The sequence below is a fragment of the Boleophthalmus pectinirostris genome, unplaced genomic scaffold (genome assembly GCF_026225935.1).
Source record: "Boleophthalmus pectinirostris isolate CB_2022bp ecotype Guang Dong unplaced genomic scaffold, ASM2622593v1 HiC_scaffold_12, whole genome shotgun sequence".
Taxonomy (NCBI): domain Eukaryota; kingdom Metazoa; phylum Chordata; class Actinopteri; order Gobiiformes; family Gobiidae; genus Boleophthalmus; species Boleophthalmus pectinirostris.
The window spans coordinates 3,339,895-3,367,222 of record NW_026571018.1 but is presented as its reverse complement, the minus strand read 5'-3'; the positions used below and the strand labels follow the sequence as shown (position 1 = coordinate 3,367,222).

The 27,328-nt window shown below is 45.7% G+C and overlaps 3 protein-coding genes across 3 annotated transcripts; all 3 read left to right on the top strand.

Annotated features, from left to right (window-relative positions):
* Positions 1 to 3,548: 3,548 nt before the first annotated feature.
* On the top strand, positions 3,549 to 4,511 carry LOC129407482 (odorant receptor 131-2-like). The gene has a single exon (XM_055148688.1). It carries the CDS (start codon positions 3,549 to 3,551, stop codon positions 4,509 to 4,511), a length of 963 nt encoding a protein of 320 aa, XP_055004663.1.
* A 5,682-nt stretch (positions 4,512 to 10,193) lies between these two features.
* LOC129407481 (odorant receptor 131-2-like) lies at positions 10,194 to 11,219 on the top strand. Its single transcript, XM_055148686.1, has one exon. It carries the CDS (start codon positions 10,194 to 10,196, stop codon positions 11,217 to 11,219), a length of 1,026 nt encoding a protein of 341 aa, XP_055004661.1.
* Positions 11,220 to 25,746: 14,527 nt separating this feature from the next.
* On the top strand, positions 25,747 to 26,709 carry LOC129407480 (odorant receptor 131-2-like). Its single transcript, XM_055148685.1, has one exon. It carries the CDS (start codon positions 25,747 to 25,749, stop codon positions 26,707 to 26,709), a length of 963 nt encoding a protein of 320 aa, XP_055004660.1.
* Positions 26,710 to 27,328: the final 619 nt, after the last annotated feature.

Sequence of the window (27,328 nt, the reverse complement as noted above, 5' to 3'; positions counted from 1 at the left end):
CTTGGCTATGTCTTACCCATACACCAATTTTCTTTGCAATTGGACAATGTAAATGTTCAAATTGCAATTATTTTGGGTGAAATTAAGAATGACCCATGAGAGGGTTACAGGAGCAGAGGAGATGTTCAAATGGAGTGGAGACATTTTTTGTCTGACATAAATGGGCCAACAGGCCAATGTGAATAAATTACATTTTCAGGTGCACTATTATCTCAAACAGTTTGTGTCTCAATGCACAGCATTCAAAAGAACCATGTGCAAAGGCTCAAACAGGCCTGCAATTTAAAAGTGGCACACTAGTGAAACCAAACCCAAAGGTTGGTCTGGAGCCCTGATAATATCTGATGGTTTTGGGTAACGTTAGATCTGGGTTGAGTAACTCTGCTCTGTTCAACTGGAGCTGGGGTCTTCAGTGAACCTGGATCTCAAAACTCAGACCAACAATGAAAGTCTGAACTCCCAAAGCCGCTGCTCTTCCACTTTGAGAGGAACAGCTGAGGCTCGGGCATCTGTTCTGATGCCTCCTGGGCGTCTCCTTTGGGAGGTGTTCTGGGCATGTCATCGGGAGGAGGCCCCGGGGAAGACCCAGGACACGCCGGAGGGATTATGTCTCTTGGCTGGCCTGGGGAATGCCTCGAGGTCATCCCGGAGGAGCTGGAGGAAGTGTCCAGTGTGAAGAAGTCTGGGAGTCCCTGCTGAGACCGATGCCCCTACGACCCAGCCCCGGATAAGCAGAAGAAAATGGATGGATGGATATCTGAAAATAAAATTGTCCAATAGAATGTTGTGAAGTAATCTGAAATCCAAATATTTATCTACACTGCAAAAATATAGTAATTTGAACTGTGTAGAACTGAAGTTTCTTTAAATACACTACAATAACACTTCAACAACAACATGTCAAAAGGTCAGTGGGCTCAGACATTGTAAACTGGCCAATTTCTTTTCTCATTTTAAGCTCTAATGAAACCAGTGAAGTATTCCATGTTGCACAAGCAATTCAATTTTTCATTAAAATATTGAATGCATTATATCTAAATATAAACCTTTTCATTCCAGCTGATCCCTGAGGTCTATATGCGATGGAGTCCTCTGGACACTGAACCTGGATCTTTAAATATACCAACAATGAAAGTTTGAACTCCCCAAGTCCAAGGGTTTCTCCAAAACAAAGGAGAATTTCTGAGGGATGCGGGTCCCTGAAGGCATCATTTAGACTCATGCTGTTGACCTCAGACACAAAATGGCGGTGAGCAGTGAGTTCACTTGTGGCGAAGTGTTTTAAAGCGGCGCATTGTGGGAGCTCAGACGGCCCTACACTGACTCCAGTCTGAGTGATCTGCTGCAGGACTCACAGTGCTGGATCACTGTATGTGCTTCTGTGGGAGAGTGAGTGTGGCTTTAGAGCTTTATTACCTCTGCCAAGGAGGTTATGTTTTTGCCGGAATTTGTCTGTTTGTTTGTTTGTCTGTTAGCAACATAACTCAAAATGTTATGGACCGATTTTGATGAAATTTTCAGGATTTGTTGGAAATGTGAAAAGGAAGAACAGATTTCATTTTGGGGGTGATCCGGAAGAAATCCTGGATTCTGGATCACTTTGAAATTTTAGTTAACATTGTGGTCAATGGGGCCAAAAATTTTGTTTCTCAATATCTCGATTAATTATTGACCAAACCCCATGAAATTTGACTCAGGGATGGACAATGGGATCCTCTTTCATATTCCAAATTGAAAGATACGAGACAAATATTTATGGAAAACACAATTAATATGAGGGGGACTGTAGTCCTTGGCAGAGGTCTGCGCTCTCTGAGTGCTTTTCTAGTTTACAAATGTCACAGTTTTAATGACTTTTATTATTGTTTCAGCGAGACTTTCTGTATCCAGTGCTTCTCTGTGGGGAAATAGTTTGGTTGGGTGCTTTTCAAGAGTGGGGCGTGTAATGCTGGTGGTGCATGGCTTCCTCTGGTTGTATGTGCAGTTATGTGTTTCTTTTTTAGAGACAAATTAATTTATAAGATGTTGTTTTTATTATTTTTGAACTAACTTATTCATGGTATAGTCTTATTGCAGCCCAAATTAGACCTGACGTCGTTTGGATTTGGGTTTTTGGATAGTTGTGGTACCTGAAATGCCAAATATGACCTTACATGGCACTGTGAAAAATTTGAGAACCGCTTGCTCTAGTTCATCGCACTTCAGTCCTGTTGTAGTTCGAGCCTGAAACTGAAGCTAAAATTATTTTAATGAAGAATCTGTATTTGATTGTTCTATTCATAGATTTCTCTTCAATACAAAAACTTACATCTTTGGAATTAGAAAAACCCTCACAAAATCCTTCAAATCAGGAATTAATTATTTCTCTATTTCTGTGGTAAAAGATCATTGTAGAATATTCTGTTGTTTGTTTTCAGATTCTACAGTGTATTGATGGGCAAGAGCCAGATTTCCCTGTTGATTATATTACATTGTACTATGTTGTGAAATATCCAAAAGGTAAACTCACAAATGTTGAAGTTGAACATCTCTATTATTTACTACATCCAAAAACTAAAATGAGTAGCTCTCTGGGATTTTTATTTTGTAAAACTGCACTCTCTACATAGTGTAGATGCCTTTAAAATGTCACTAAAAATGTTCCTCTTTGAACAAGCGTTCCCACCTCCTCAGGTTTAGAGCTACTATGACTGCTATAGCTGCCGTGTCTTTGAAAATAGTTATATAAATACATTTGACTTACTGACTTTTTCATTCGAAGCTGATTTAAAGGGATAGACCGGATATTTGGACATAGAACCTCATTTCTTAATGAGCCAGAGTGTTGGAGACGTGTGGAGACATTTCAAAATATTCCATCCAGTCCTTGTATTTGCAGAGGTCACTGGTGCTAGACTAGTGCATGTCAATGGTCATAGTAATCCTGCCACTAAAAACAGTCTTACCCACTCCACAAAACACCCGAAGCAAAACAGTTATTACACCAGACTGTCCATGTAAATGTCTGTGTTGATAGAATAATTGTAGAAGTAAAACCAACCTTGCATTTGAAGGATTTATGTCTGAGCACAGCAGCAAGTTGTATTTTGTGATAGAAAGCTTGGCAGCGGCGGACTGGTATCACATAGCACCAGTGTTGTACCTGAACCTGTACTGTTTATATTCTGGGCGAACGTGAACTGAACACAGTGTATTACTGCCTGATAAACAAACTGTGAGCATGTTCATTCTGGTGTCTGTTTGCCTTCGTTCAATAGGGTGCCAGATTTCTATAGTGTTCCAGGCGAAAATCTGGCTAAATGCACCGTAAAAAGCCCTTAATATTTAGCAGAAAAACATGCAATCTGGCATCATCGAAACAAGATAAAACACTTGGCTCTTCTGCACATGTCTCCTGCAGATGGAGCCACTGTTCTGTCTGGTACATGGACCAGTTTGATCTCATCATACTATGTCCAAAATTCCGGACTGTCCCTTTAACGGATTACAGCTCTGAGGTAAACTTTTTTTCCTTCTCTGTTCCAGCTGATTCCTGTGGTTTATGTGCAATGGAGTTGCAGAGCTTCTATCAGAACCTCACGGGACAGCAGTGGACAACGATGATCACCTTTAAGTTTGCCTTTGTCATGCTGACTAACCTAGCCAGCCTCATGTTCCTGGTCATAAACGGCATCATCATCCACACCCTGTGCAGTCGAACTGCGTTCAGGGAGACACCGCGGTACATGCTCCTGCTGAACCTGGTGGTGGGGGACTCCATCGTGCTCTTCATGGGGCAGTTGTTGTACATGTACAGTACTGCTAACCTGAATCTGTCCTACCCTCTGTGTGGATTCTACATCATGATCTCCTACCTGAGCATCCAGATCGCTCCTCTCACTCTGACAGTCATGTCCATCGAGCGCTACATTGCTGTTTGTTTCCCGTTTCATCACCCCACCATAGTCACCACGAGGAACACGGCCTTTGCCGTCCTCTGTGTCTGGGGGTTGGGCTGTGTGGACATTTTCATTCGGGTGATGCTCCTTCTTGAATTCCCTTTTCACCTGCTCCCCAGTCTTCAGATGAACTTCTACTGTGTCGCTACAGCCTTGTTGCTTGGACCTCGATCTAAAGTCTACGAGATGATATCCACTGTTGTGCTGTTTCTCCTCTCAGGTTTAGTAATCGCATCGTCCTTCATCGGTGTGATGGTGGTCGCAATCTCTGCCTCCACAGATAAGGTCTCTGCAGACAAAGCTCGGAACACTCTGCTCTTGCACACGTTTCAGTTAAGTCTAAACCTGTTGTCCACCATGGGCCAGCCCATCTTCAGCAGTGTGGCTGCTCGGGCGGACAAGGTTTTGGCAGGGCAGCTTTTTGTGGTGATTTATGTGTTTTTGGTGATGATGCCGCGCTGTCTGTCGGCTCTGACTTACGGACTCAAGGACCCGAGCCTCAGGCCGGTCCTGGTGTCTCGCCTCTGCTGCCACCTGCAGGCCTGTCCAAATACTGTCACTGCTCACACATGATCTGCAGAAAAAGACGAGGCCTCCTTCAGCTCCTGGATGTACCCAGAGCCCCAGTCTATAATCATGACGAAAGAATGGACGACTCAGGACGGCCCTGGCAGAGTGTTAGCTCAGCTTCAGTTCAGTTCATCTTTATTCTTGACTCATGGTCCATTTGTAAAACAGACAAGGACAGTGACAATACAAAACAATGTTTGTGTTACATGCACCGAACTGGAAAATAATAGATGGTTCTGCTAGTTGCCTCAGGACAACCTAAGAGGGATGTGGTTTCCATTCTACACTAAATTAAATACAGGCAAATAGTAACAAATAATCCACAAATAAAAAACTTAAATATTTTTTAACATTATTTTATGTGCCACCTGTTTCAACAAATGTATGGACAACAGTGACTGATGTGTCAACAAAGATCTTTTTTTTTTTTTTTGCAAAAGATAATAAAAGATATTTTAATAAAATGATCTGTTCATGTTTACTTTCCTTCCTCCATTCATTCTGGTTACCATGATTTAGATTACACTGCTCATGTGAACGACACGTGACAACCAGAAGTCAAATCATTTCCACTAGAGAAGAAGGCAAAGATGTTCAGACTGAGATGGCTTAGACCAAAGGATGCAGATGAGAGGGTTGGAGGAGCAGAAGAGAAGATCAAATGGAGTGGAGACATTTTTTGTCTGACATAAATGAGCCAATAGGCCAATGTGAATGAATGACATTTTCAGGTGCACTATTACCTCAGACAGTCTGTGTCTCAATACGCAACATTCAAAAGAACCATGTGCAAAGGCTCAAACAGGCCTGAAATTAAAATGTGGAAGGAAGCCAGAAAGACATGGCAGACCCAAGCGTATCGTGAAGGTCTGGCAGAGCCCTCTGTCAGGGTGACTTTCAACTTGCACCTCCGGGAGGGCTTCTCACAGATTCTGGGGGAGGCTGGGGAGTCCAAGTGGGCTTTGTTCTCAGCCTCTACTGTCAATGCGGCCACTCGTAGCTGTGGGCGTAAGGTCTGTGGTGCCTGTTGCAGGGGCAATCCCCAAACCTGGTGGTGGACACTGGAAATAAGGGATGCCGTCAGGCTTAAGAAAGAGTCCTATTGAGCCTTTTGCTGGTTTGTAGGACTGCTCAGGCAGCTGTAGGACTGCTCAGGCAGCTGACAGGTACCGGTGGGCCAAGCATGCTGCAGCCCAGGCAGTCACAGAGGCAAAACCTCAGGCTTGAGAGGAGTTCAGGGAGGCCATGGAGGAGGACTATCGGACGGCCTGGGGACTCAAAGGCAAACTCGTCCATCACCCTGGCTGTAGTCATTGAGGTGGTTGGCAGCTCCTTAGTGGCAAGGCTCCAGGGGTGGATGAGATCCGTCCTGAGTATCTTAAGTCTCTGGATGTTGTGGATCTTGGCTGACATGTCTCTTCAACATCGCTTGGCGGTCAGGGAAGGTACCTCTGGACTGGTAGACCAGGATGGTGGTCCCTCTGTATAAGAAGGGGGACCGGAGGGTGTGTTCCAACTACAGAGGAATCACACTCCTCAGCCTCCCTGTTAAAGGTCTATTCCAGGGTAGTGGAGAGGAGAATCTGACCAATAGTCAAACCTCAGATCCAGGAGTAGCAGTGTGGTTTTCATCCTGGCTGCAGAACACTGGACCAAATCTACACTCTCCATTGGGTGCTTGAGGTTCATAGGAGTCGGTCCAACCAGTCCACATGTGCTTTGTGGACTTGGAGAAGGCATTCGACCGTGTCCCTCGTGGTGTCCTGTTGGGGGTGCTCTGGGAGTATGGGGTTTGGGGTCCTTTGCTAAGGGCTGTCCGGTCCCTGTATGACCAGAGCAGGAGCTGTGTTCATTGCTGGCAGTAAGTGAGACCTGTTCCCGGTGCATGTTGGACACCGCCAGGGCTGCCCTTTGTCACCGGTTCTGTTCATTGTATTTATGGACAGAATTTCTGGGCGCAGTCAGGGACCGGAGGGGGTCCGGTTCGGGTACCACCGGATCTCGTCTCTGCAGATGATGTTGTCCTAATGGCTTCATCAAGCCAGGACTTGCAATGTGCACTGGGGCGGTTTGCAGATGAGTGTAAAGTGACTGGGATGAGGATCAGCTCCTCCAAATCTGATGCCATGGTTTGTGACCGGAAAAAGGTGGCTTGCCCTCTCTGGGTGGGTGGAGAGTCCCTGCCTCAAGTGGAGGAGTTCAAGTATCTCAGGATCTTGTTCACGAGTGAGGGGAGGATGGAGTGTGAGATTGACAGGTTGATCGGTGCAGCATCGGCAGTGAATTGGTCGTTGTATCAGACAGTTGTGGTGAAGTGGGAGCTGAGTTGAAAAGGCAAAGCTCTCAATTTATCCTTCAATCTACATTCCTCCCCTCACTATGGTCATGAGCTTTGAGTAGTGACTGAAAGGACGAGATCACAGATACAAACGGCCGAAATTAGTTTCCTCCTGGGTGGCTGGGCTCTCCTTAGAGACAGGGTGAGGAGCAGCTCCTCCAAATCGAGAGGAGCAGCTGAGGGTCAGATATCTGTTCCAGATGCCTTCTGGGCGCTGCCCTCGGGAGGTATTCTGCGCACATCTCACCAGAAGGAGGCCCTGAGAAACGCCTTGGGGGTCCCCTTGGAGGAGCTGGAGGAAGTGTCCAGGGTGATGGAAGTCTGGGAGTCCCTGCTTAGACTGCTGCCCCTGCGACCCGGCTGTGAATAAGCGGTAGAAAATGGAAGGACATCTGTAAATACAATTGTCCTAAAGAATGTCGTGATGTCATCTGAAATCAAAATATTTATCTACACTGCAAAAGTATTATCTATAGATGAGATGACTTTTCTTGTATACAGGTAATTTGAACTGGGTAGAACTGAAGTTTCTTTAAATACACTACAATAACACTTCAACAACAACATTTCAAGTCAAAAGGTCAGTGGGCTCAGACATTGTAAACTGGCCAATTTCTTTTCTCATTTTAAGCTGTAATGAAACCAGTAAAGTATTCCGTGTTGCATAAGCTATTCAGTTTTTCATTAAAACACTGAATGCATTATATCTCTAGTTAAGTTAAATGTTTAAACTTTTTCTTTCCAACTGATCCCTGAGCCTGGATCTTGAAATTCACCAACAATAAAAGTTTGAACTCCCCAAGTCCAAAGGTTTTTTCAAAACAAAGGTGAAACTCTGAGGGCTGTGGGTCCCTGAAGGCATCATTTAGACTCATGTTGTTGACCTCAGACACAAAATAGCGGTGAGCAGTGAGGTCACTTGTGGCGAAGTATTTTAAAGCAGTGCATTGTGGGAGCTCAGACGGCCCTACACTGACTCCAGTCTGAGTGATCTGCTGCAGGACTCACAGTGCTGGATCACTGTATGTGCTTCTGTGGGAGAGTGAGTGTGGTTTTAGAGCTTTTATTACAAATGTCACAGTTTTAATGACTTTTATTATTGTTTCAGCGAGGCTTTCTGTATCCAGTGCTTCTCTGTGGGAAATAGTTTGGTTCAGTTTTGGTTTTCAAGAGTGGGGCGTGTAATGCTGGTGGTTCATGGCTTCCTCTGGTTGTATATGCAGTCATGTGTTTATTTTAGAGGCAAATTAATTTATGTGATGCTGTTTTTATTATTTTTGAACTACCTTATTCATGATTTAGTCTTATTGCAGCCCAAATTAGACCAGATGTCGTTTGGATTTGGGTTTTTGGATAGTTGTGGTATTTGGAAAGTCAAATATGATCTTACATGGCACTGTAAAAAATTTGAGAACCGCTTGCTCTAGTTCATCGCACTTCAATCCTGTTGTTGTTGGAGCCTGAAACTGAAGCTAAAATTATTTGAAAGAAGAATATGAATTAGATTGTTCTATTTGTACATTTCTGTTCAATACCAAAGTTTACATTTGGTCACAAAATCCTTCAAATCAGGATAGAATTATTTCCTTTTGGCAAATAGATGTGCATAAAAAAGGTGTTCGTAGAATACTCTGTTGTTTTTTTTTCAGATTCTACAGTGTGTTGATGGGCAAGAGCCAGATTTCCCTGTTGATTATATTGTACTTTGTTGTCAAATATCCAAAAGGTAAACTCACAAATGCTGAAACTGAACATCTGTTATTTACTACATCCAAAAAACCCGCTGTACTGCAACAGAAATCTACATTTTAACAATACTCATTTTAGCCTATCCAAATCTGTATTAAATAATATTGAACTATAGCAGGGGTCTCCAGCCTCGCCAAGGGATTTCAGAATTATACCATTGTGCTGAACATTTTTTTTGTGTGCACATAAAGCAGATGTCACAGAGAAAAACAATTGGTCATGATTTAATGTGACCATTTTTATTGAAGGCATCTAACTGTACCCAAAGGCTCGCCGTCTTTCTGACAAGCTTCTCAATTTCTTGCGGCCGCTAAAATGAGCAGCTCTCTGGCATTTTTGTTTTGTAAAAGGAGCTCACCAGAGGAAAAAGGTTGGAGACCCCTGTCCTGTAGAATGTTTTGATGTCATCTGGAATCCAGCAATTTATCTACACAGCAAAAACATTATTTGTAGATTAGTTCACTTGTATCCAGGTAGTTAGGTCTGTGTAGAATTTAATTTAACTTGTTTTAATACACTTCTTATTTCAGGTCAAAAGGCCAATGGGGTCAGAAATTGTACTGGCCGATTTCTTTCTCATCTCCCCTAAACTCTGGAACAAACTGACTCCACACCTACACTCTCTAAATCATTGTTTTCCAAATACCAGGTGGGTCGCAAGAGATTTTTTTTTGGGTCGCCTTGTCACGATCTGCATGTAGGTCTGCAATGTACAGTTCTGATACATGAGAATGTGTGTGACTGTATGCTTATTCCTTTCACGACTATATATATATATATATGTATGAATTTGAATTTTCTGTGCTGACAAAAATGAAGACAAAGCACAGAAACAGACTGCATGCCGCGCCTGATCTGCTGCTGCGTCTTATCCTGCACCCGGACTGGAACATGCTACAAAAACACAGACAGGCCCACCTATCTCATTAGAAATGTTAAAATGTTAAGACATGTTTTTTATCATTTCTAATCTTTTAGTAATTATTTTATTGACTATTTTGTTCCAATATTGCTGGTTCAATTGAAGGTTGAAAAGAAAAAGAAATGGGCTACATTGAATGTCCAAATAGGTGACTTATGGATCCTTTTATTGCTGCTTCAATTTCTGTTTCTCGTTTAAAACTTGAGTGATACTAATTGTTCAGAGAGACATCGATCATGCAGTCAACAATAAAAAGTCCTCATTAATGTTCAATAATGGTCAAATCTATCTTTATCTTGTGAAATACGAATATTGTCTTGAATAATGACTTGGGTCGTGAAGGTTTGTGACTTTTAAACTATGGGTCCCCAGAAAAAAAGTTTGGGAAACACTGGTCTAGATAATGTAGATGCTTTTTAAAAGTTTTAAAAGAACAAACAATCCTACCCCCTTAGATTTAGAGCTTCTATGACTATTATTTTATTATGACTGTACATAAGCTGTTTTTATCTTTTGTATGTGAAGCGCTTTGTGATCTATGTCTGTGAAGATAGTTAAAGTTTTAAGTAAACTTTACTGACTTACTTTTCTCATTCCAAAGGGACTGAATGGATTACATCTCTGAGATATTTTTTTTCCCTTCTCTGTTCCAGCTGATTCCTGTGGTTTATGTGCAATGGAGTTGCAGAGCTTCTATCAGAACCTCACGGGACAGCAGTGGACAACGATGATCACCTTTAAGTTTGCCTTTGTCGTGCTGACTAACCTAGCCAGCCTCATGTTCCTGGTCATAAACGGCATCATCATCCACACCCTGTGCAGTCGACCTGCGTTCAGGGAGACACCGCGGTACATGCTCCTGCTGAACCTGGTGGTGGGGGACTCCATCGTGCTCTTCACAGCGCAGTTGTTGTACATGTACAGTACTGCTAACCTGAATCTGTCCTACCCTCTGTGCGGATTATTTATCATGATCTCCTACCTGAGCTCACAGATCGCTCCTCTCACTCTGACAGTCATGTCCATCGAGCGCTACATTGCTGTTTGTTTCCCGTTTCATCACCCCACCATAGTCACCACGAGGAACACGGCCTTTGCCGTCCTCTGTGTCTGGGGGTTGGGCTGTGTGGACATTTTGGTTCGGGTCCTGCTTCTTCTTGAATTCCCTTTTCACCTGCTCCCCAGCCTTCAGATGAACTTCTACTGCATCTCTACAGCCTTGTTGCTTGGACCTCGATCTAAGATCTACGAGACGATATCCACTGTTGTGCTGTTTCTCTTCTCAGGTTTAGTAATCGCATCGTCCTTCATCGGTGTGATGGTGGTCGCAATCTCTGCCTCCACAGATAAGGTCTCTGCAGACAAAGCTCGGAACACTCTGCTCCTGCACACGTTTCAGTTAAGTCTAAACCTGTTGTCCACCATGGGACTGCCCATCTTCAGCAGTGTGGCTGTTCGGGCAGACCAGGTTTCGTCTGGGCAGCTTTTTGTGGTGATTTACGTCTTTGTGGTGATGATGCCGCGCTGTCTGTCGGCTCTAACTTACGGACTCAAGGACCCGAGCCTCAGGCCGGTCCTGTTGTCTCGCCTCTGCTGCCACCTGCAGGCCTGTCCAAATACTGTCACTGCTCACACACATGATCTGCAGAAAAAGACGAGGCCTCCTTCAGCCCCTGGATGTACCCAAACCCCCAGTCTATAATCATGACGAAAGAATGGACGACTCAGGACGGCCCTGGCAGAGTGTTAGTTCAACTTCAGTTCAGTTCATCTTTATTCTTGACTCATGGTCCATTTGTAAAACAGACAAGGACAGTGACAACACAAAACAATGTTTATGTTACATGCACCGAACTGGAAAATAATAGATGGTTCTACTTGTTGCCCCAGGGCAACGTAAGAGGGATTTGGTTACCATTCTACAATAAATTAAATACAGGCAAAAAGTAACAAATAATCCACAAATAATTAGAGAGATGAAGGCAAAAATGTTGAGACGGTTTAGACCAAAGGATGCAGATGGATGGAGGAGCAGAGGAGACGATCAGATGGAGTGGAGACATTTTTTGTCTGACATAAACGGGTCAACAGGCCAATGTGAATAAATTACATTTTCAGGTGCACTATTGTCTCAGACTATCTGTGTCTCAATGCACAGCATTCAAAAGAACCATGTGCAAAGGCTCAAACAGGCCTGCAATTAAAAAGTGGCACACTAGTGAAACCAAACTCAAAGGTTGGTCTGGAGGCCTGACAACATCTGATGCTTTTGGGTAATGTTAGACCTGGGTTGAGTAACTCTGCTCTGTTCAACTGGAGCTCGGGTCTTCAGTGAACCTGGATCTCAAAACTCAGACCAACAATGAAAGTCGGAACTCCCAAAGTCCAAGTGTCGTTCCAAAACAAAGGTGAAACTCTGAGGGCTGCAGGTCCCTGAAGGCATCCTTTAGGCTCATCTGATGTAAAATGGTGGCAAGCAGTGAGATCACTTTTGTTTTAAAGCGGCACATTGTGGGAGCTCAGACAGTCAAACACTGACTCCAGTCTGAGAGAGCTGCTGCAGGACTCAGGTACTATAACACTATATGTGCTTCTGTGCCAGAGTGAAAGGATGAGTGTGACTTTAGAGCTTTTGTCAGATTCTTTAGTTCTACCAAACTGTTTGGAAAGAAATGGGCGGATATGCAGTCAGTTAAAAGTTTAGTCAGTGAAGCACAACATTTAAAATGAGAATAGCTGGTTCGGCTAAAATCTGAATTAAAAAGGAGTCGGGTGCTGCGGTCACTGTTTGAGGGTCCGTGCAGATCTGGCTCGATAGTCCCTCTGGTCCAACCACCGCCACACCACGTAGTTGTCTATAAAACAAGATTAAAACAAAGTCTTTCAGACTACGAGAAGGACCGCCTTTGATCAGCCACAATGCACACCAGGGTTGACCAAGTGACGTCCCTTTACTTAGCACTTTCATGCATGTGATTAGAGCTGCCACGTCCCCCCCGCATCCAGGCCTCCGCCTCCGCTCTGCCATGGGTCCTCCGGCTCCAGAGCCGCTGCGGAAACAGAGTAACTCTTAACTCTAGTGTGGCCTGTTCTACTGTCTGGCTGCCCACACGCCCACAAGGTCCCCCAGATACATCCCTCTATTTAGCTCTTTTCAGGTGTTGTATCTGTCCTTGTTGCCGCGTTCCCGCTCCTGCACCTGTCTTGCCTTGTCTCTTCTGGTTCCGGTGTCACGCGTGCACACCCCAGGTCCGCTTCCCACTCATGCCCTCTGTCTCTTTTCAAGCTCCTGCTGCTACGGCCAACGCCAATAATACTGGGTGGGAGGGAATGTTTAATTAGTTCAGTCCACCCAGTCCTTCACTCCAGTATAAAAAACACAACACTAAAATCACCACAAATAAAATCACCACAAATAAAATACATACAGAGTAAAAAAAACAAGTGCTCTACTCACATTTGACATTTCCCCACACCTTTAACATTGGTCATCTCGGCCAATTACATGTGGTATCTGACAGGGACCACACCTATATTGGGGCGCTGAGAGCGGCGCAAGAGGCATTGGCATTGGTTCATCTAGAGGATCTGGTTGGCCACCTTGTGGTGGGGCTTCAAGTCCTTCTTGAGGTACATTCTGGTTAAGCATTAGTCTAGGTAACCAAACAGTGGGAGGGAGCAGTTGGTCTGGTTGTTGCGCTGGGGTAACTGGTTCTGATGGTTCTGGGTTCTCCTGCACAAAATCAACAGGACAGAGGTGCAAGTTATTACGATGTATTGTGCATGTGGGGCCCTCCCTGCCTTCCGGACACACTACATAGACTGGGTGGTCCTCTCTCAATTGTCTCACCACTACATATGGTTCTGGGCTCCATCTTGGGGTCAATATCCCTCTGGCTCTCCTGTGAAAATTACAGATTAAAACATGCTCACCTGGCAATAGTGTCATCAGTCTGGCTCTACTATTGTATCTAGCCTCATCTTGTCCTGCTCTTGTGCCCCGAGTGTTGTTTTGCAGTCTTATAAGCGTAACACAGGGCGGTGTGATGTTGTTTCACCCAGTCATCTAAGGTACAGCTCGGAACAGTGGGTCCAAGACCGGTGGTCCAGTCCACAGGGAGTCTTGTGTGCCTTCCGAACACCAAATAGTGAGGGGTCATTCCTGTGGTACTGTGTACTGTGTTGTTGTAAGCTTGTACTAAGGTGGGAAGCCTGCTGGGCCACTTTGCTTGCTCAGTCTCTGTTAAAGAGCTTAAAAGTCTTAACAAACTTTGGTTAAATCTTTCGCATGCTTCGTTACCTTGTGGGTGGTATGCTGTAGTCCTGCTTTTCTAGCACCCATAAAGTCCACACAGTTGACTCATAAGGGAAGATTTGAAAGCAGTGCTGCGATCGGTTAAAATACGTTCTGGGCAGCCAAAGGTATGGATCAGATGGGTATATAGGACACGCACTGTGGTGTCTGTAGACTGGTCCTTGGTGGGCACTGTAATGGCATATTTTGAAAAGAGGTCAGTGATAACAGGAATGTATTGGTACAGGTAATTTGGGCGTCCCAGGGAGAGGTAGTCTATACCCACAACCTCAAACGGGTATGATGTACAAATGGGATGTAGGGGGGCTCTTCCAGATGGGTCAACTTTGTTACAAACACAGTGAGGGCAAGATTCTCCCCAGTCTTTATTGTTCTGGGAGCCTGGAAAGAGCATCAGCATTTTTATTTTGTGTGCCGGGTCGATATTTGATTGTGTACCTGTAGTTTGCGAGTTGACCCACCCACCTCTGTTCTGCTGCTCCTAAATGAGCAGTTGCGAGGTGCATGAGAGGGTTGTTATCTGTGAAGATTGTGAACTCTGACCCATACAGGTAGTCTTAAAATTTTTCCGTCACTGCCCACTTTAAGGCCAACAACTCTAACTTGAACGAGCTATAGTTCTGATCATTGCGTTCTGAGGGTTGGAGGCTCCTACTAGCATAGGTAATGACCCTCTCCCTCCCATTCTGGACCTGGGCTAATACAGCTCCAAGGCCATCAAAAGCATCAGTATATAGCCTTAAAGGCTGGGAAAAGTCTGCATATGCCAGGATGGGAGCATTTATTAAAGCCTCTTTAAGCTGATCAAAAGCTTATTGACACTGATTAGTCCAAGTCAGTAAGGTGGATCTTTTATTATGGGTAAAATTTCGGGTGAGGGCATTAATAAGGGGTAATGCAATTTTGGCAAAGTCTGGGAAAAATCTACTGTAATATCCAGCAAAGCCTAAAAATGATTTCACTTGTTTCACCGTCTGGGGTATCGGCCAATCTCTTACCGCAGCAATTTTAGTGGGGTCGGTTGCCACTCCTTCCCCACTAATAATGTGCCCCAGGTATGTCACTTGGCGCTGAAATAAGTGGCACTTCTTGGGCTGCAGTTTAAGGCCGTGTTGGTCCAACCGTTGGAAGACCTCTTCCAGGTGCTTCACATGGCTGTGGAAATCTGGGGAGAAAACAACATCATCCAAATAAATCAAGAGGGAATCGTTAACTAGGTTACCCAAACAGCGCTGCATGAGTCTCTGGAATGTGGCCGGGGCATTGCATAGTCCGAATGGCATCTGCTTAAACTCACACAGACCAAACGGAGTAGTGAATGCGTTTTTCTCCCTGTCAGCAGGGTCCACTTCTACCAGCCTGTAGCCGCTGGCCAGGTCAAGAGTGGAGTACCATTGAGCAGCCTTTAGTCCTGTTAGAGACTCCTTGATGCGGGGCAGGAGATAGGCATCCTTGTAGGTGAGAGCGTTAAGTTTTCTGTAGTCCACACAAAATCTCCAACTACCGTCTTTCTTTTTCACCAATACAATTGGGGCTGCCCATGGACTAGAGCTCTCCCTGACTACCCCACTCTCCAACATATTCTTTGAAAGTGTTTGCAGTTCTTGGTACAAACTAGGGGGTACCGGCCAATACCGCTCGCGACTTGGAGGTGCGGTGCCTGTTGGGATCTGATGCTTAATGATTCCTGTGTGCCCAAAGTCCTCCTCATGGAGTGAGAAGATGTGCCTCCATTTGTGCAGCACCATCGTCATCTCCTCCTGTTGGTCTGCCGTAAAACCCTCCCCTTGTAGAGATAGCACAGGCCTTCATCGTGGCCTTCTGCAGTACCCACTTGCCGCACTGCTACCTCTACAATGTCTGGGGCCACAGGGTTAAGCACCAGTTCTTGGCCCCAGTTCTTGGTCTGTGGTTGTAACCTCTGTGGCTCGGGCCAGGGGCTGTCGTGGGGCCTCCACTGTGTAGGGGTTGGGGTTACAGACCCTACATGGGACCTGCCCACTCACAACAGTGGCCAAGGTATGTCCCACACACCAGTCACCGTTTTCTACAAAAGGCTCCAAAAGAACATGGTAAGGGGTGTTAGAGATCTTATCAGTTACCTGTAGAAATAACACCATTTCAGATTGTGGAGAATAATAACTGCTGACTGACGAGGCAGCTTGTCGACTCCTTCATATCGTGGGGTTGGTACTTCGGTTGTCACTCGCTGACAGTCAGCAAAAATCTTTGGACCAGACTTCCCCCTCCGCAGGAGGCATGGTTGTCCTGAATGCCAGCAGTCCCAGGTGGTTGCCCTGTGTAAGAATGGACCAGACAGGTTTAATTATGTTCATTCCGAGTAGTCCCTTATCTGGACCCAAACAATGATCATTCACAATTACAACCCCTTTACCAGGCACTTTAATGCTCCCTACCACCCAGTCCACTATGGCGTAGCCAACGTAGGGGATACTCAACCCATTAGCCGCCCACAAAGACAGCCACGGTACAGTTTTGGCACTACTCAGTCCAGTCCCTTGAAGATGCTTTTTGAATAAACTCTGGCTGATCAGCGTGACCTGCGACCCAGTGTCTAGCATAAATGGGATAGATTGGTTATTCACTTTAACAAGAACGTTGGGGCACTTCACCAATTATGGCAGACTTCAAAACTGTTGGCAGGTTGGTTGCAGGCTCCAGGGTGGATGGTAAGCTGGGCTCCATTCTCAGACTGACTGCCCCCGCTGTTTGGCCTTCAGCGGCAGGGGGAGTCAAAAATCCTGGGACCTTGTACCCCTCTGTGGGCATCGGTGTTGTATGTGTCCTGGCACCCCACAATTCCCACAGATGGATCTACCTTCTGGGTCCCACCTGTAGGGGGTGCCAGAAGTTTGGCTTGATGGTCTTGTCCGAGCACCAATTGGTGTTCCATTAGGCTGACAGCTGGAATTGGCAAACTGGGCCCTCTCAGTTAAGAGATCAGATGAGAGAGTTTTGAGCTGTTCCTTGATTTTGTCTTTATCTCACCCTACAGTTCCTCTTTCAGTTCTGCCTTAATCTGGGTTTTCAATCATTCCGGGCTGATGTTTCCCCACTCTTGTGGAGCATAAGACACCCTATTTGACAGTGTGAGTTCCTCCTCATCCTGCAACTCCAGTGAAAGCGCCCTAGCCTCTTTACAAACTGCTTTAAAAGATGTGTTCTTGCTGTCGCATTTGTCGGCTCAGTTCTTGTTTTATTGGGCCCTTTTTCAGCCCCACCATCAGCTGGTCAAGCAGCAAATCATCCTCATCTGCAGCCCCATCTCTATCCTGTTTCTGCCATTAAAAAAATTATTCCTGGAGGTGTAGTATAAAAGCATCTACAGTTTCATCAGTCTTTTGTTTACAGTTTTAAAAAAATGCTACGTAACTGTGCTTTGCTCACAGGTTGTGCATACATAAACTGTAACAAATCAAGAACTTTATTACTCATGTTTTTTTCTCCAGGATCTATAAGCAGCAACTCTCTTTTTCCATCTCCCTCCAATGGCCCCCCCAAAAAAATCTGCCTCTTGTAGTGAGCTGAGACCTTGTGCCCTCAACATGGCCTCTACTTGGGCCCTCCATGGTTCAAAATGTTGTGCTTCACCATCAAATTTTGATATAAATGCGGCCCCCATAAACCAAGGCATAGTAAATTGTGCTGTAATGGGCGAACCCAACCCTTGCTGAACTGCATCCATTTCCAAACAGTTTTTGTTTTGGTAGATCCTGACAGCAACGCCAAAATAGAAGAATGTCAGATTCTTTAGTTCTACCAAACTGTTTGGAAAGAAATGGGCAGATATGCTCACTACAAATATCATGTTTTGAAATACTTTTGCCATTGTTTCAGAGCAGCTTTCTGTTTCCAGTGCTTTTAGTTTCCAGTGTATCTAGTTGAGTTCATCAGTACTTCAGTGCTGTTGTCATTGGAGCCCAAATATGAAATATAAAAAATGCAGAAATAAAAATAATTATCTTGATCTGACTATGTATGCAGGTGCGAGTTGAAGGTCCCTTCGACAGAGGGCTCCGCCAGACGTTCCCAGCAGACCCTCACTACACGCTTGGGTCTGCCAGGTCTTTCCGGCTTCCTCCTCCGCCAGCGAACCCAACTCACAACCAGGTGGTGATCAGTTGACAGCTCAGCCCCTCTCTTCACCTGAGTGTCCAAGACACACGGCCGGAGGTCAGATGACACGACTACAAAGTCGATCATCGACCTCCGGCCTAGGGTGTCCTGGTGCCACGTGCACTTATGGACACCCTTGTGCTCGAACATTGTGTTCGTTATGGACAAACTGTGACTAGCACAGAAGTCCAATAACAAAACACCGCTCAGGTTCAGATCAGAGAGGCCGCTCCTCCCAATCACCCCTCTCCAAGTGTCACTGTCGTTGCCCACGTGGGCGTTGAAGCCCCCCAGGAGAACAATGGAGTCCCCGGTTGGTGCACTGTCTAGTACCCCTCCCAGGGACTCCAAGAAGGCCGGAGGCCGAAACCACAGTGAGAGACCTGTCCCCGACCTGAAGGCGCAGGGAAGCCACCCTCTCGTTCACCGGGATGAACTCCAACACACAGCAGCTGAGCTGTGGGGCAATGAGCAGGCCCACACCAGCCCGCCACCGCTCCCCGCGGCCAACGTCAGAGAAATGGAGAGTCCAGCCCCTCTCAAGGAGTTGGGTCCCAGAGCCCAAACTGTGCGTGGAGGTGAGGCCAACTATATCTAGTCGGTAACGCTCAGCCTCCCGCACAAGCTCAGGCTCCTTCCCCCCCAGCGAGGTGACATTCCTGTGTCCCCAGAGCTAGTCTCCATGTCCGGAGATCCAGTCGCCGAGGCCCCCGCCGTCGACTGCCGCCCAGATCTCTCTGCACCGGCCCCATATGGATCCTCCCGTGGGTGGTGGGCCCACGTGAGGACTGCCCCACGTCGCTCCTTCGGGCTGAGCCCAGCCGGGCCCCATGGGGGAAGGCCCGGCCACCAGGCGCTTGCTGGTGAGCACCCACCCCAGGCCTGGCTCCAGGGTGGGGCCCCAGTGACGCCAATCCGGGCGACATAATTGACCTCTGTGTGGAACTCATCATATAGGGCTTCTGAACCGTTCTTCGTCTGACCCGTCCCCCCGGACCTGTTTGCCTTGGGTGACCCTACCAAGGGCATGAAGCCCCCGACAACATAGCTCCCGGGATCATTCGGGCACTCAAACCCCTCCACCAGGATAAGGTGAAGGTTCAAGGAGGAATCAAAGAGATTCTGGCAAACTGTCCAGCGCCTCAGGAGGGGGAAGCAGTTCTTCACCAACACTGTTTACAGTGCGGGGGGAGAGTTGTTGACCTCGACTGGGGACGTTGTCCGGCGGTGGAAGGAATACTTTGAGGATCTCCTCAATCCCACCGTCACGTCTTCCGAGGAGGAGGCCGAGGCTGGGGACTCGGAGGAGGACTCGTCCATCACCCTGGCTGAAGTCACTGAGGCGGTTGGCAAGCTCCTTGGTGGCAAGGCTCCGGGGTTGGATGAGATCCGTCCTGAGTACCTTAAGTCTCTGGATGTTGTGGGTCTTGGCTGACACGCCTCTTCAACATCGCGTGGCGGTCGGGGACAGTACCTCTGGACTGGCAAACCGGGGTGGTGGTCCCTCTGTATAAGAAGGGGGACCGGAGGGTGTGTTCCAACTACAGGGGGATCACACTTCTCAGCCTCCCCGGTAAGGTCTATGCCAGGGTACTGGAGAGGAGAATCCGGCCGATAGTCGAACCTCGGATCCAGGAGGAGCAGTGTGGTTTTCGTCCCGGTCGTGGAACACTGGACCAGCTCTACACTCTCCATCAGGTTCATGGGAGTTTGCCCAACCGGTCCACATGTGCTTTGTGGACTTGGAGAAGGCATTTGACCGTGTCCCTCGTGGTGTCCTGTGGGGGGTGCTCTGGGAGAATGGGGTCCGGGGTCCTTTGCTAAGGGCTGTCCGGTCCCTGTATGACCGGAGCAGGAGCTGTGTTTGCATTGCCGGCAGTAAGTCAGACCTGTTCCCGGTGCATGTTGGACTCCGCCAGGGCTGCCCTTTGTCACCGGTTCTGTTCATTGTATTTATGGACAGAATTTCTAGGCGCAGTCAGGGGTTGGAGGGGGTCCGGTTTGGGGACCACAGGATTTCATCTCTGCTGTTTGCAGATGATGTTTTGTTGGCTTCATCGAACCAGGACCTGCAATGTGCACTGGGGCGGTTTGCAGCCGAGTGTGAAGCGGCTGGGATGAAGATCAGCTCTTCCAAGTCTGAGGCCATGGTTCTCGACCGGAAAAAGGTGGCTTGCCCTCGCCGGGTGGGTGGAGAGTCTTTGCCTCAAGTGGAGGAGTTCAAGTATCTTGAGGTCTTGTTCACGAGTGAGGGGAGGACGGAATGTGAGATTGACAGGCGGATCGGTGCAGTGATGCGGTCGCTGTATCGGACCGTTGTGGTGAAGCGGGAGCTGAGCCGAAAGGCGAAGCTCTCGATTTACCGGTCAGTCTTCGTTCCTACTCTCACTTATGGTCATGAGGTCTGGGTAGTGACCGAAAGGACGAGATTGCGGATACAACAACTCAAAATGAGTTTCCTTCGCAGGATGGCTGGGCGCTCCCTTAGAGATAGGGTGAGGAGCTCAGTCACACGGGAGGAATTTGGAGTAGAGCCGCTGCTCCTCTACGTTGAGAGGAGCCAGTTGAGGTGGCTCGGGCATCTGTTCCGGATGCCTCCTGGGCAACTCCCTCGGGAGGTGTTCCGGGCATGTCCCACCGGGAGGAGGCCCCGGGGAAGACCCAGGACATGCTGGAGGGACTATGTCTCTCGGCTGGCCTGGGAATGCCTCGGGATCCCCCCGGAGGAGCTGGAGGACGTGTCTGGGGTGAAGGAAGTCTGGGAGTCCCTGCTCAGGCTGCTGCTCCCGTGACCCGGCCCCAGATAAGCGGACGAAAATGGATGGACGGATGGACTATGTATGCAAGTGTACGTACATTTATCTGGCCTAGATGTTTTTAAGTAGTGAGAAAATAACTTTAAACAGAGGAAAGTCTCACCACAATGACAGATAATTGTGCTTGAACAAAAAATCCTGTTTTGTACTTAACTATCGTGAGTTTTGCTTAAGACCAAATTGAAGTCTGGGATGTAAATAATTAAGCCTTTTCACAAGTATTATAAGAATGTATGTGTAATTCTTTATTTTAAGATAATTTAGCATGTGACACCACTGGACAGTCACTACAATTTTAACATATTGAAAATATACAATAGATAATTCAACATTTTTTTATATTCAGATGTTTATTTTTTATTAAGCTCAAAGTTTTTCAGAACAGTTGCATTTTATAAAAGTGAGAATGTTATAATTATTACTTTTGGCCTGTATCACAAACCCTTAACCACAGAGCTCTGAATGAAATGTGAGTTCTACTGAGTGGTCAGAGATGTTTTGGGAGCTTGAGTCAGCACTTGAGGGAAAAAAAAAATCTCACGTAATTTTTTCTGCTAATAGGCATAATGTATGAACACTATGATATTAATGAAACATTAAATGCAAAGAATACATAAGGGTACAACTACAGTAAAGTTGTAGTTTAAATGTGAGGTCTTTTAGTTCATTTGGTTCAACTAGTTTTATAGCTCAGAATTTTGTGCTTTCTCACGCTATTTTATTTTTATAATATAGTCAGTCTACTCTTAATATAGACTGCATTCAGGCTCCAGAGAAAGCCTGGACTGTAGTTTGTTTTATTTTATTTATTTTTTATTAAAATGTGGAATGGTTCCGTAAGTTTAATTGGTCTGCCTTCTCTGTTCCACCTGATTCCTGTGGTCTATGTGCAATGGAGTGGCAGAGCTTCTCTCCGAACCTCACAGAGAAGCAGCTGACAACAACGATCAGCTTTAAATTGTCTTTTGTGACATTGACCACCTTGGCCAGCCTCATATTCCTGGTCATAAACAGCATCATCATCCACACCATGAGCACCCAGCCTGTGTTCAGGGAGACATCGCAGTACATGCTCCTGCTGAACCTGGTGGTGGCGGATGTTTAAGTTCCAGTCACCAGCGAAAGCCACACTTTGAAGAAAAAGAACAAGTTAGAACTAAGTTCTTTAATGACCCCTTCAAATTCTTGAAAGGAAAATGGCAAGCTTGTAACATCAGAGCAAGATCTGGAGGCGTACCTGAGAAATGTTCATTCAGACATTCATCGCACTGACCCCAACACCCTCCCAATCGACATGCCTCCAGTCCCCGCGCCAGACCACCAGTTTGACACCCTAAGTGGAAAAAAGTACTAGTGACAGTCTGACACACAATTGCAGCATCTTACCTGGGGCCCAATGGTGCTCCCTATAGAGTCAACAAAAATGCACCAGGAGCGCTACAAGGTCTATGGAAGTTAATGAAAATCTTGTGACAAAAGGAGGAAATACCAACAGTCTGGAGAAAAGCAAGTGTAAGTAAGTAAGTAAGTAAGTAAAAGAATGCCACCACAGTTGACCAATTTCACAACATTAGCCTCCTGAATGTTGAGGGCAAGATATTCTTCAGCATTTTGGCGTACACAGACTGGCTCTTGGGAAAATTGAGTACATAGACACAGCCGGGCAAAAGGCAGGAATATCAGGCTTTTCAGGATGTCTAGAGCACACCTCCATGACCTGGGACCAAATTCAGGCGGCCAAAAGGAAATCCAAGGGCCTGCATGTAGTTTTTCTAAATCTTGCAAATGCCTTTGAATCTGTCGCCCATGTGGTAATTTGAGTTGCTTTCAACTACTTTAGTGCCAAAAGTCATAATCAATCTAGTCCAGTCCTACTTCCAGAACATACAACTCTACTCACAACAGATCAATACACCACTGCACGGCAATCCTTGGAAATAGGAATCATGGTAGGATGTCACGAGTGAGGGGGGGATGGAGCATGAGATTGACAGGCGGATTGGTGCAGTGTCGGCAGTGATGCCATCACTGCATCGGACCGTTGTGGTGAAGAGGGAGCTGAGCTGAAAGGCAAAGCTCTCGATTTACTGGTCAATCTATGTTCCTACCCTCACCTATGACCATGAGCTTTGAGTAATGACTGAAAGGACTAGAACTCAGATACAAGTGGCCAAAATGAGTTTCCTCCGCAGGGTGACTGGGAGCTGCATCAGAGATCGGGTGAGGAGCTCAGTCACATGAGAGGAGCTCGGAGTAGAGTCGCTGCTCCTTCACGTCAAGAGGGGCAGCTGAGGCTCGGGCATCTGTTCTGATGCCTCCTGGGCGCGCCCCCCGGGAGGTGTTCTGGGCATGTCCCACCAGGGGGAGGCCCTGGGGAAGACCCAGGACATGCTGGAGGGACTATGTCTCTTGGCTGGCCTGGGAATGCCTCGGGGTCCCCCCGAAAGAGTTGGAGGAAGTGTGTGTGGAAAGGGAAGTCCGGGAGTCCCTGCTTAGACTGCTGCCTCCGCGACCCTACCCAGGATAAAGCGGAAGAAAATGGATGGATGGATGGATGGCAGGATGTTTAACTCTCCCTTGGTTTTCCCAGTGACTATGGAGTTCATCATTCGTGCTTCATATTGGGTGGTCAGAGGGGAGCAAACATCAGAGGGACTTAGGCTCCCCCCAATCAGGGTGTATATGGATGACCTGACCACTCTAACAACCACCAAGGCATGCACCCGACGACTCCTGGGCAAGCTGCAAGACAACAACAAATGGGCCCGGATGAAGATCAAACCCTGCAAGTCCAGCAGTCTCTGGCAGATTGGGAGGTAGTGATAGAATTCACAGATGGAATTCCCTTGGTTCCTGCCCCCTGACATGTTGATGATTTGTTAAAAAATGTAAAAACAGTTTAAACACATTATCATTATTATCATTATCATCACATTAGACACATTATCTGGTGTTGGAGAAAAAAAAAGGTTAAAAAGCAAAGTAAAGAAGGAAGCAACAGGAGCAAGCAAGGACAGGGTCCACACTCTTCAGAAGCAGGAAGTCAAGGTGAGATAATAATTATTATTTTTTTTAAATTACTTGTATGTTTTGTTTTTCTTCATCTACTCATTCTAATTCTGAAAAAGAAATGAAGGAGTGTGGTATATATCATTGCCCTGTCAAGAAACTTCACCAACCCCAATTCTACGGAAGCCGAGAGGGGTCACAACAAATGCAAACGCTGCAACAAATACAATTGCAACAACGCAACAAAAAGCCAAAACAAACCAAGAAAAGCCACAACGGAAATGACCGAGGGACTTTATTTTCTGACAGACCGATCAAGCGGCAAGTGAAGAAGAAGAACTACAACGTGAAAAGTAAGTTTATCATTAGTCGTTTCATCGTTTATCTGCTTAGAATAAATAGATCTTGGACCTCAAAAAAAAAAAAAAAAAAAAAAAAAAGAGCAGCAACCAAACTTGAGATTTTGGGGGACCACAGCACCCCCCCTTAATAAAGATACACAATATTTGACAACAGATTCAGAATCTATGACCAAGAATCTACCATAATACAAATATTCAGCTTCCTGGCTCTATTCTTTATAAAGTTATGGTCTCTCAAACATGCTTAGAAATTAAGGCTTCAGAAAAAGTTTGCATGGCCCCAAAATTTCAATGGGCCATAACTCAGGAACGACTCAAGGGATTGAGCTAAAATTTGAGATTCTATCATTTGGTGATTTTAGAAGGTTTTTGAAATTTTTTCAGCCAAATCTGAGATGGCTCATAGGGGAGAATCCTTGAAAACTGCTGATTTCATATAGACTGACCCTGCTCTGTTGACCTGGAGCTGGGGTCTTCAGTGAATCAGGGTGTAGAAACTCCAAAACCAACAATGAAAGTTTTGCTTCAAATCAAAGGGCAGGTCCCTGAAGGCATCATTTAGACTCATGTTGTTACTGTCACCAGACACACATGGCAGCGAGCAGTGAGGTCACCTGTACAAAAGTGTTTTAAAGCAGAGCTCTACACTGACTCCAGTCTGAGAGGTCTGCTGCAGGAATCATGGTACGATAACACTGTATGTGTTTCTGTGGGAAAGTGAGAGGCTGAGTGTGGCTTTAGAGTTTTAATAACAACAATCTCTGTTTTTTAATGACTTTTATCTTTGTTTCAAAGGAGCTTTTTGTATCCAGTGCTTCTCTGTGGGAAAACAGTTTAGTTCACTGTGAAAAAAATATATTATTTAGTTTTAACATTTCAGCTGAGGAGGTTGGACGTTACATAAAGTACCCATTAAAATATTTCATTAATCTCACATGTTTAAAGACACATTGTGATTTGTGGAAGTGGAGTGACCAAATTACAATAAATTGTGGACATTTAAAAAAAAATTGTCTAACTTAGTGATTCTCTGAGTGGTGGTTAAATAATTTTAGGGAAAAATGTGTGTAATATGTATTTGTTTTCAGATTAATTTACTTCAGGTTAATAATCATTTATGGTTTAGTCCTGGTTTTAGACATGGTTTGGATCAGTTCAGGTCTGATGTAGAATTGGACTTTTGTAAAAAAAAAAAAAAAAAAAAAGAAGAAGACATTGACGTTAAATATGTGATTTTAAATTACGCTCATCTCTCTAGTACATCGTCACCACCGACACGTGATGTTCTACTAGTTGCTTCTCTTTTAAACGTACTTGGGTGAGGCTGGGGTCACTTTCTGTGGACATTAGTTCACTTTTTTCTCCCAGAAAATAAGGCACTACTGATTTGATCTTGATATATAGACATTCTCAGAGATGACTTATTATGCTTACCAAACAGTACATCAAAACTGTTGTTGTTTATTGCATTCACGTTTTTTTTTTTATTCAAATGTAGAAGGAATCTGTAATTAATGAATTCATTGTAATCTTTAATTGTTTAATTGTTCTGCCTTCTCTGTTCCAGCTGATTCCTGTGGTTTATGTGCAATGGAGCTGCAGAACATCTATCAGAACCTCACGGGACAGCAGTGGACAATGATGATCACCTTTAGGTTTGCCTTTGTCGTGCTGACTAACCTAGTCAGCCTCATGTTCCTGGTCATAAATGCCATCATCATCCACACCCTGTGCAGTCGACCTGCGTTCAGGGAGTCACCGCGGTACATGCTGCTGCTGAACCTGGTGGTGGGGGACTCCATCGTGCTCTTCATGGGGCAGTTGTTGTACATACACGCTATTATTAACCTGAATCTGTCCTACCCTCTGTGTGGATTATTTGTCATGATCTCCTACCTGTGCTCCCAGATTGCTCCTCTCACTCTGACGGTCATGTCCACTGAGCGCTACATCGCTGTTTGTTTCCCGTTTCATCACCCCACCATAGTCACCACGAGGAACACGGCCTTTGCCGTCCTCTGTGTCTGGGGGTTGGGCTGTGTGGACATTTTGGTTCGGGTCCTGCTTCTTCTTGAATTCCCTTTTCACCTGCTCCCCAGCCTTCAGATGAACTTCTACTGCATCTCTACAGCCTTGTTGCTTGGACCTCGATCTAAGATCTACGAGACGATATCCACTGTTGTGCTGTTTCTGTTCTCAGGTTTAGTAATTGCATCGTCCTTCATCGGTGTGATGGTGGTCGCAATCTCTGCCTCCACAGATAAGGTCTCTGCAGACAAAGCTCGGAACACTCTGCTCTTGCACACGTTTCAGTTAAGTCTAAACCTGTTGTCCACCATGGGACTGCCCATCTTCAGCAGTGTGGCTGCTCGGGCGGACAAGGTTTTGGCCGGGCAGCTTTTTGTGGTGATTTACGTGTCTGTGGTGATGATGCCGCGCTGTCTGTCGGCTCTGACTTACGGACTCAAGGACCCGAGCCTCAGGCCGGTCCTGGTGTCTCGCCTCTGCTGCCACCTGCAGGCCTGTCCAAATACTGTCACTGCTCGCACATGATCTGCAGAAAAAGACGAGGCCTCTTTCAGCTCCTGGATGTACCCAGACCCCCAGTCTATAATCATGACGAAAGAATGGACGACTCAGGACGGCCCTGGCAGAGTGTTAGCTCAGCTTCAGTTCAGTTCATCTTTATTCTTGACTCATGGTCCATTTGTAAAATAGACAAGGACAGTGACAATACAAAACAATATTTGTGTTACATGCACCGAACTGGAAAATAATAGATGGTTCTGTCTGTTGCCTCGGGGCAACCTAAGAGGGATGTGGTTACCATTCTACACTAAATTAAATACAGGCAAACAGTAACAAATAATCCACAAATAAAAAACTAAAATATTTTTTAACATTATTTTCTGTGTCACCAGTTTCAACAAATGTATGGACAACAGTGACTGATGTGTTCAATAACAATATTCATCCACGCATTCTTGATACAATGATTTAGATTTCACTGCTCATGTGACAGACACATGACAACCAGAAGTCAAATCATTTCCACTAGAGATGAAGGCAAAGATGTTCAGATTGAGATGGTTTAGACCAAAGGATGCAGATGAGGGTCAGTCCACCTCAGTTCACCCAAACAGACAAGGACAGTGACAATACAAAACAATAT

Excerpts from the sequence above, each read along its gene's own strand:
- LOC129407482 (XM_055148688.1), top strand. The coding sequence starts at position 3,549 with ATGGAGTTGCAGAGCTTCTATCAGAACCTCACGGGACAGCAGTGGACA.
- LOC129407481 (XM_055148686.1), top strand. The coding sequence starts at position 10,194 with ATGGAGTTGCAGAGCTTCTATCAGAACCTCACGGGACAGCAGTGGACA.
- LOC129407480 (XM_055148685.1), top strand. The coding sequence starts at position 25,747 with ATGGAGCTGCAGAACATCTATCAGAACCTCACGGGACAGCAGTGGACA.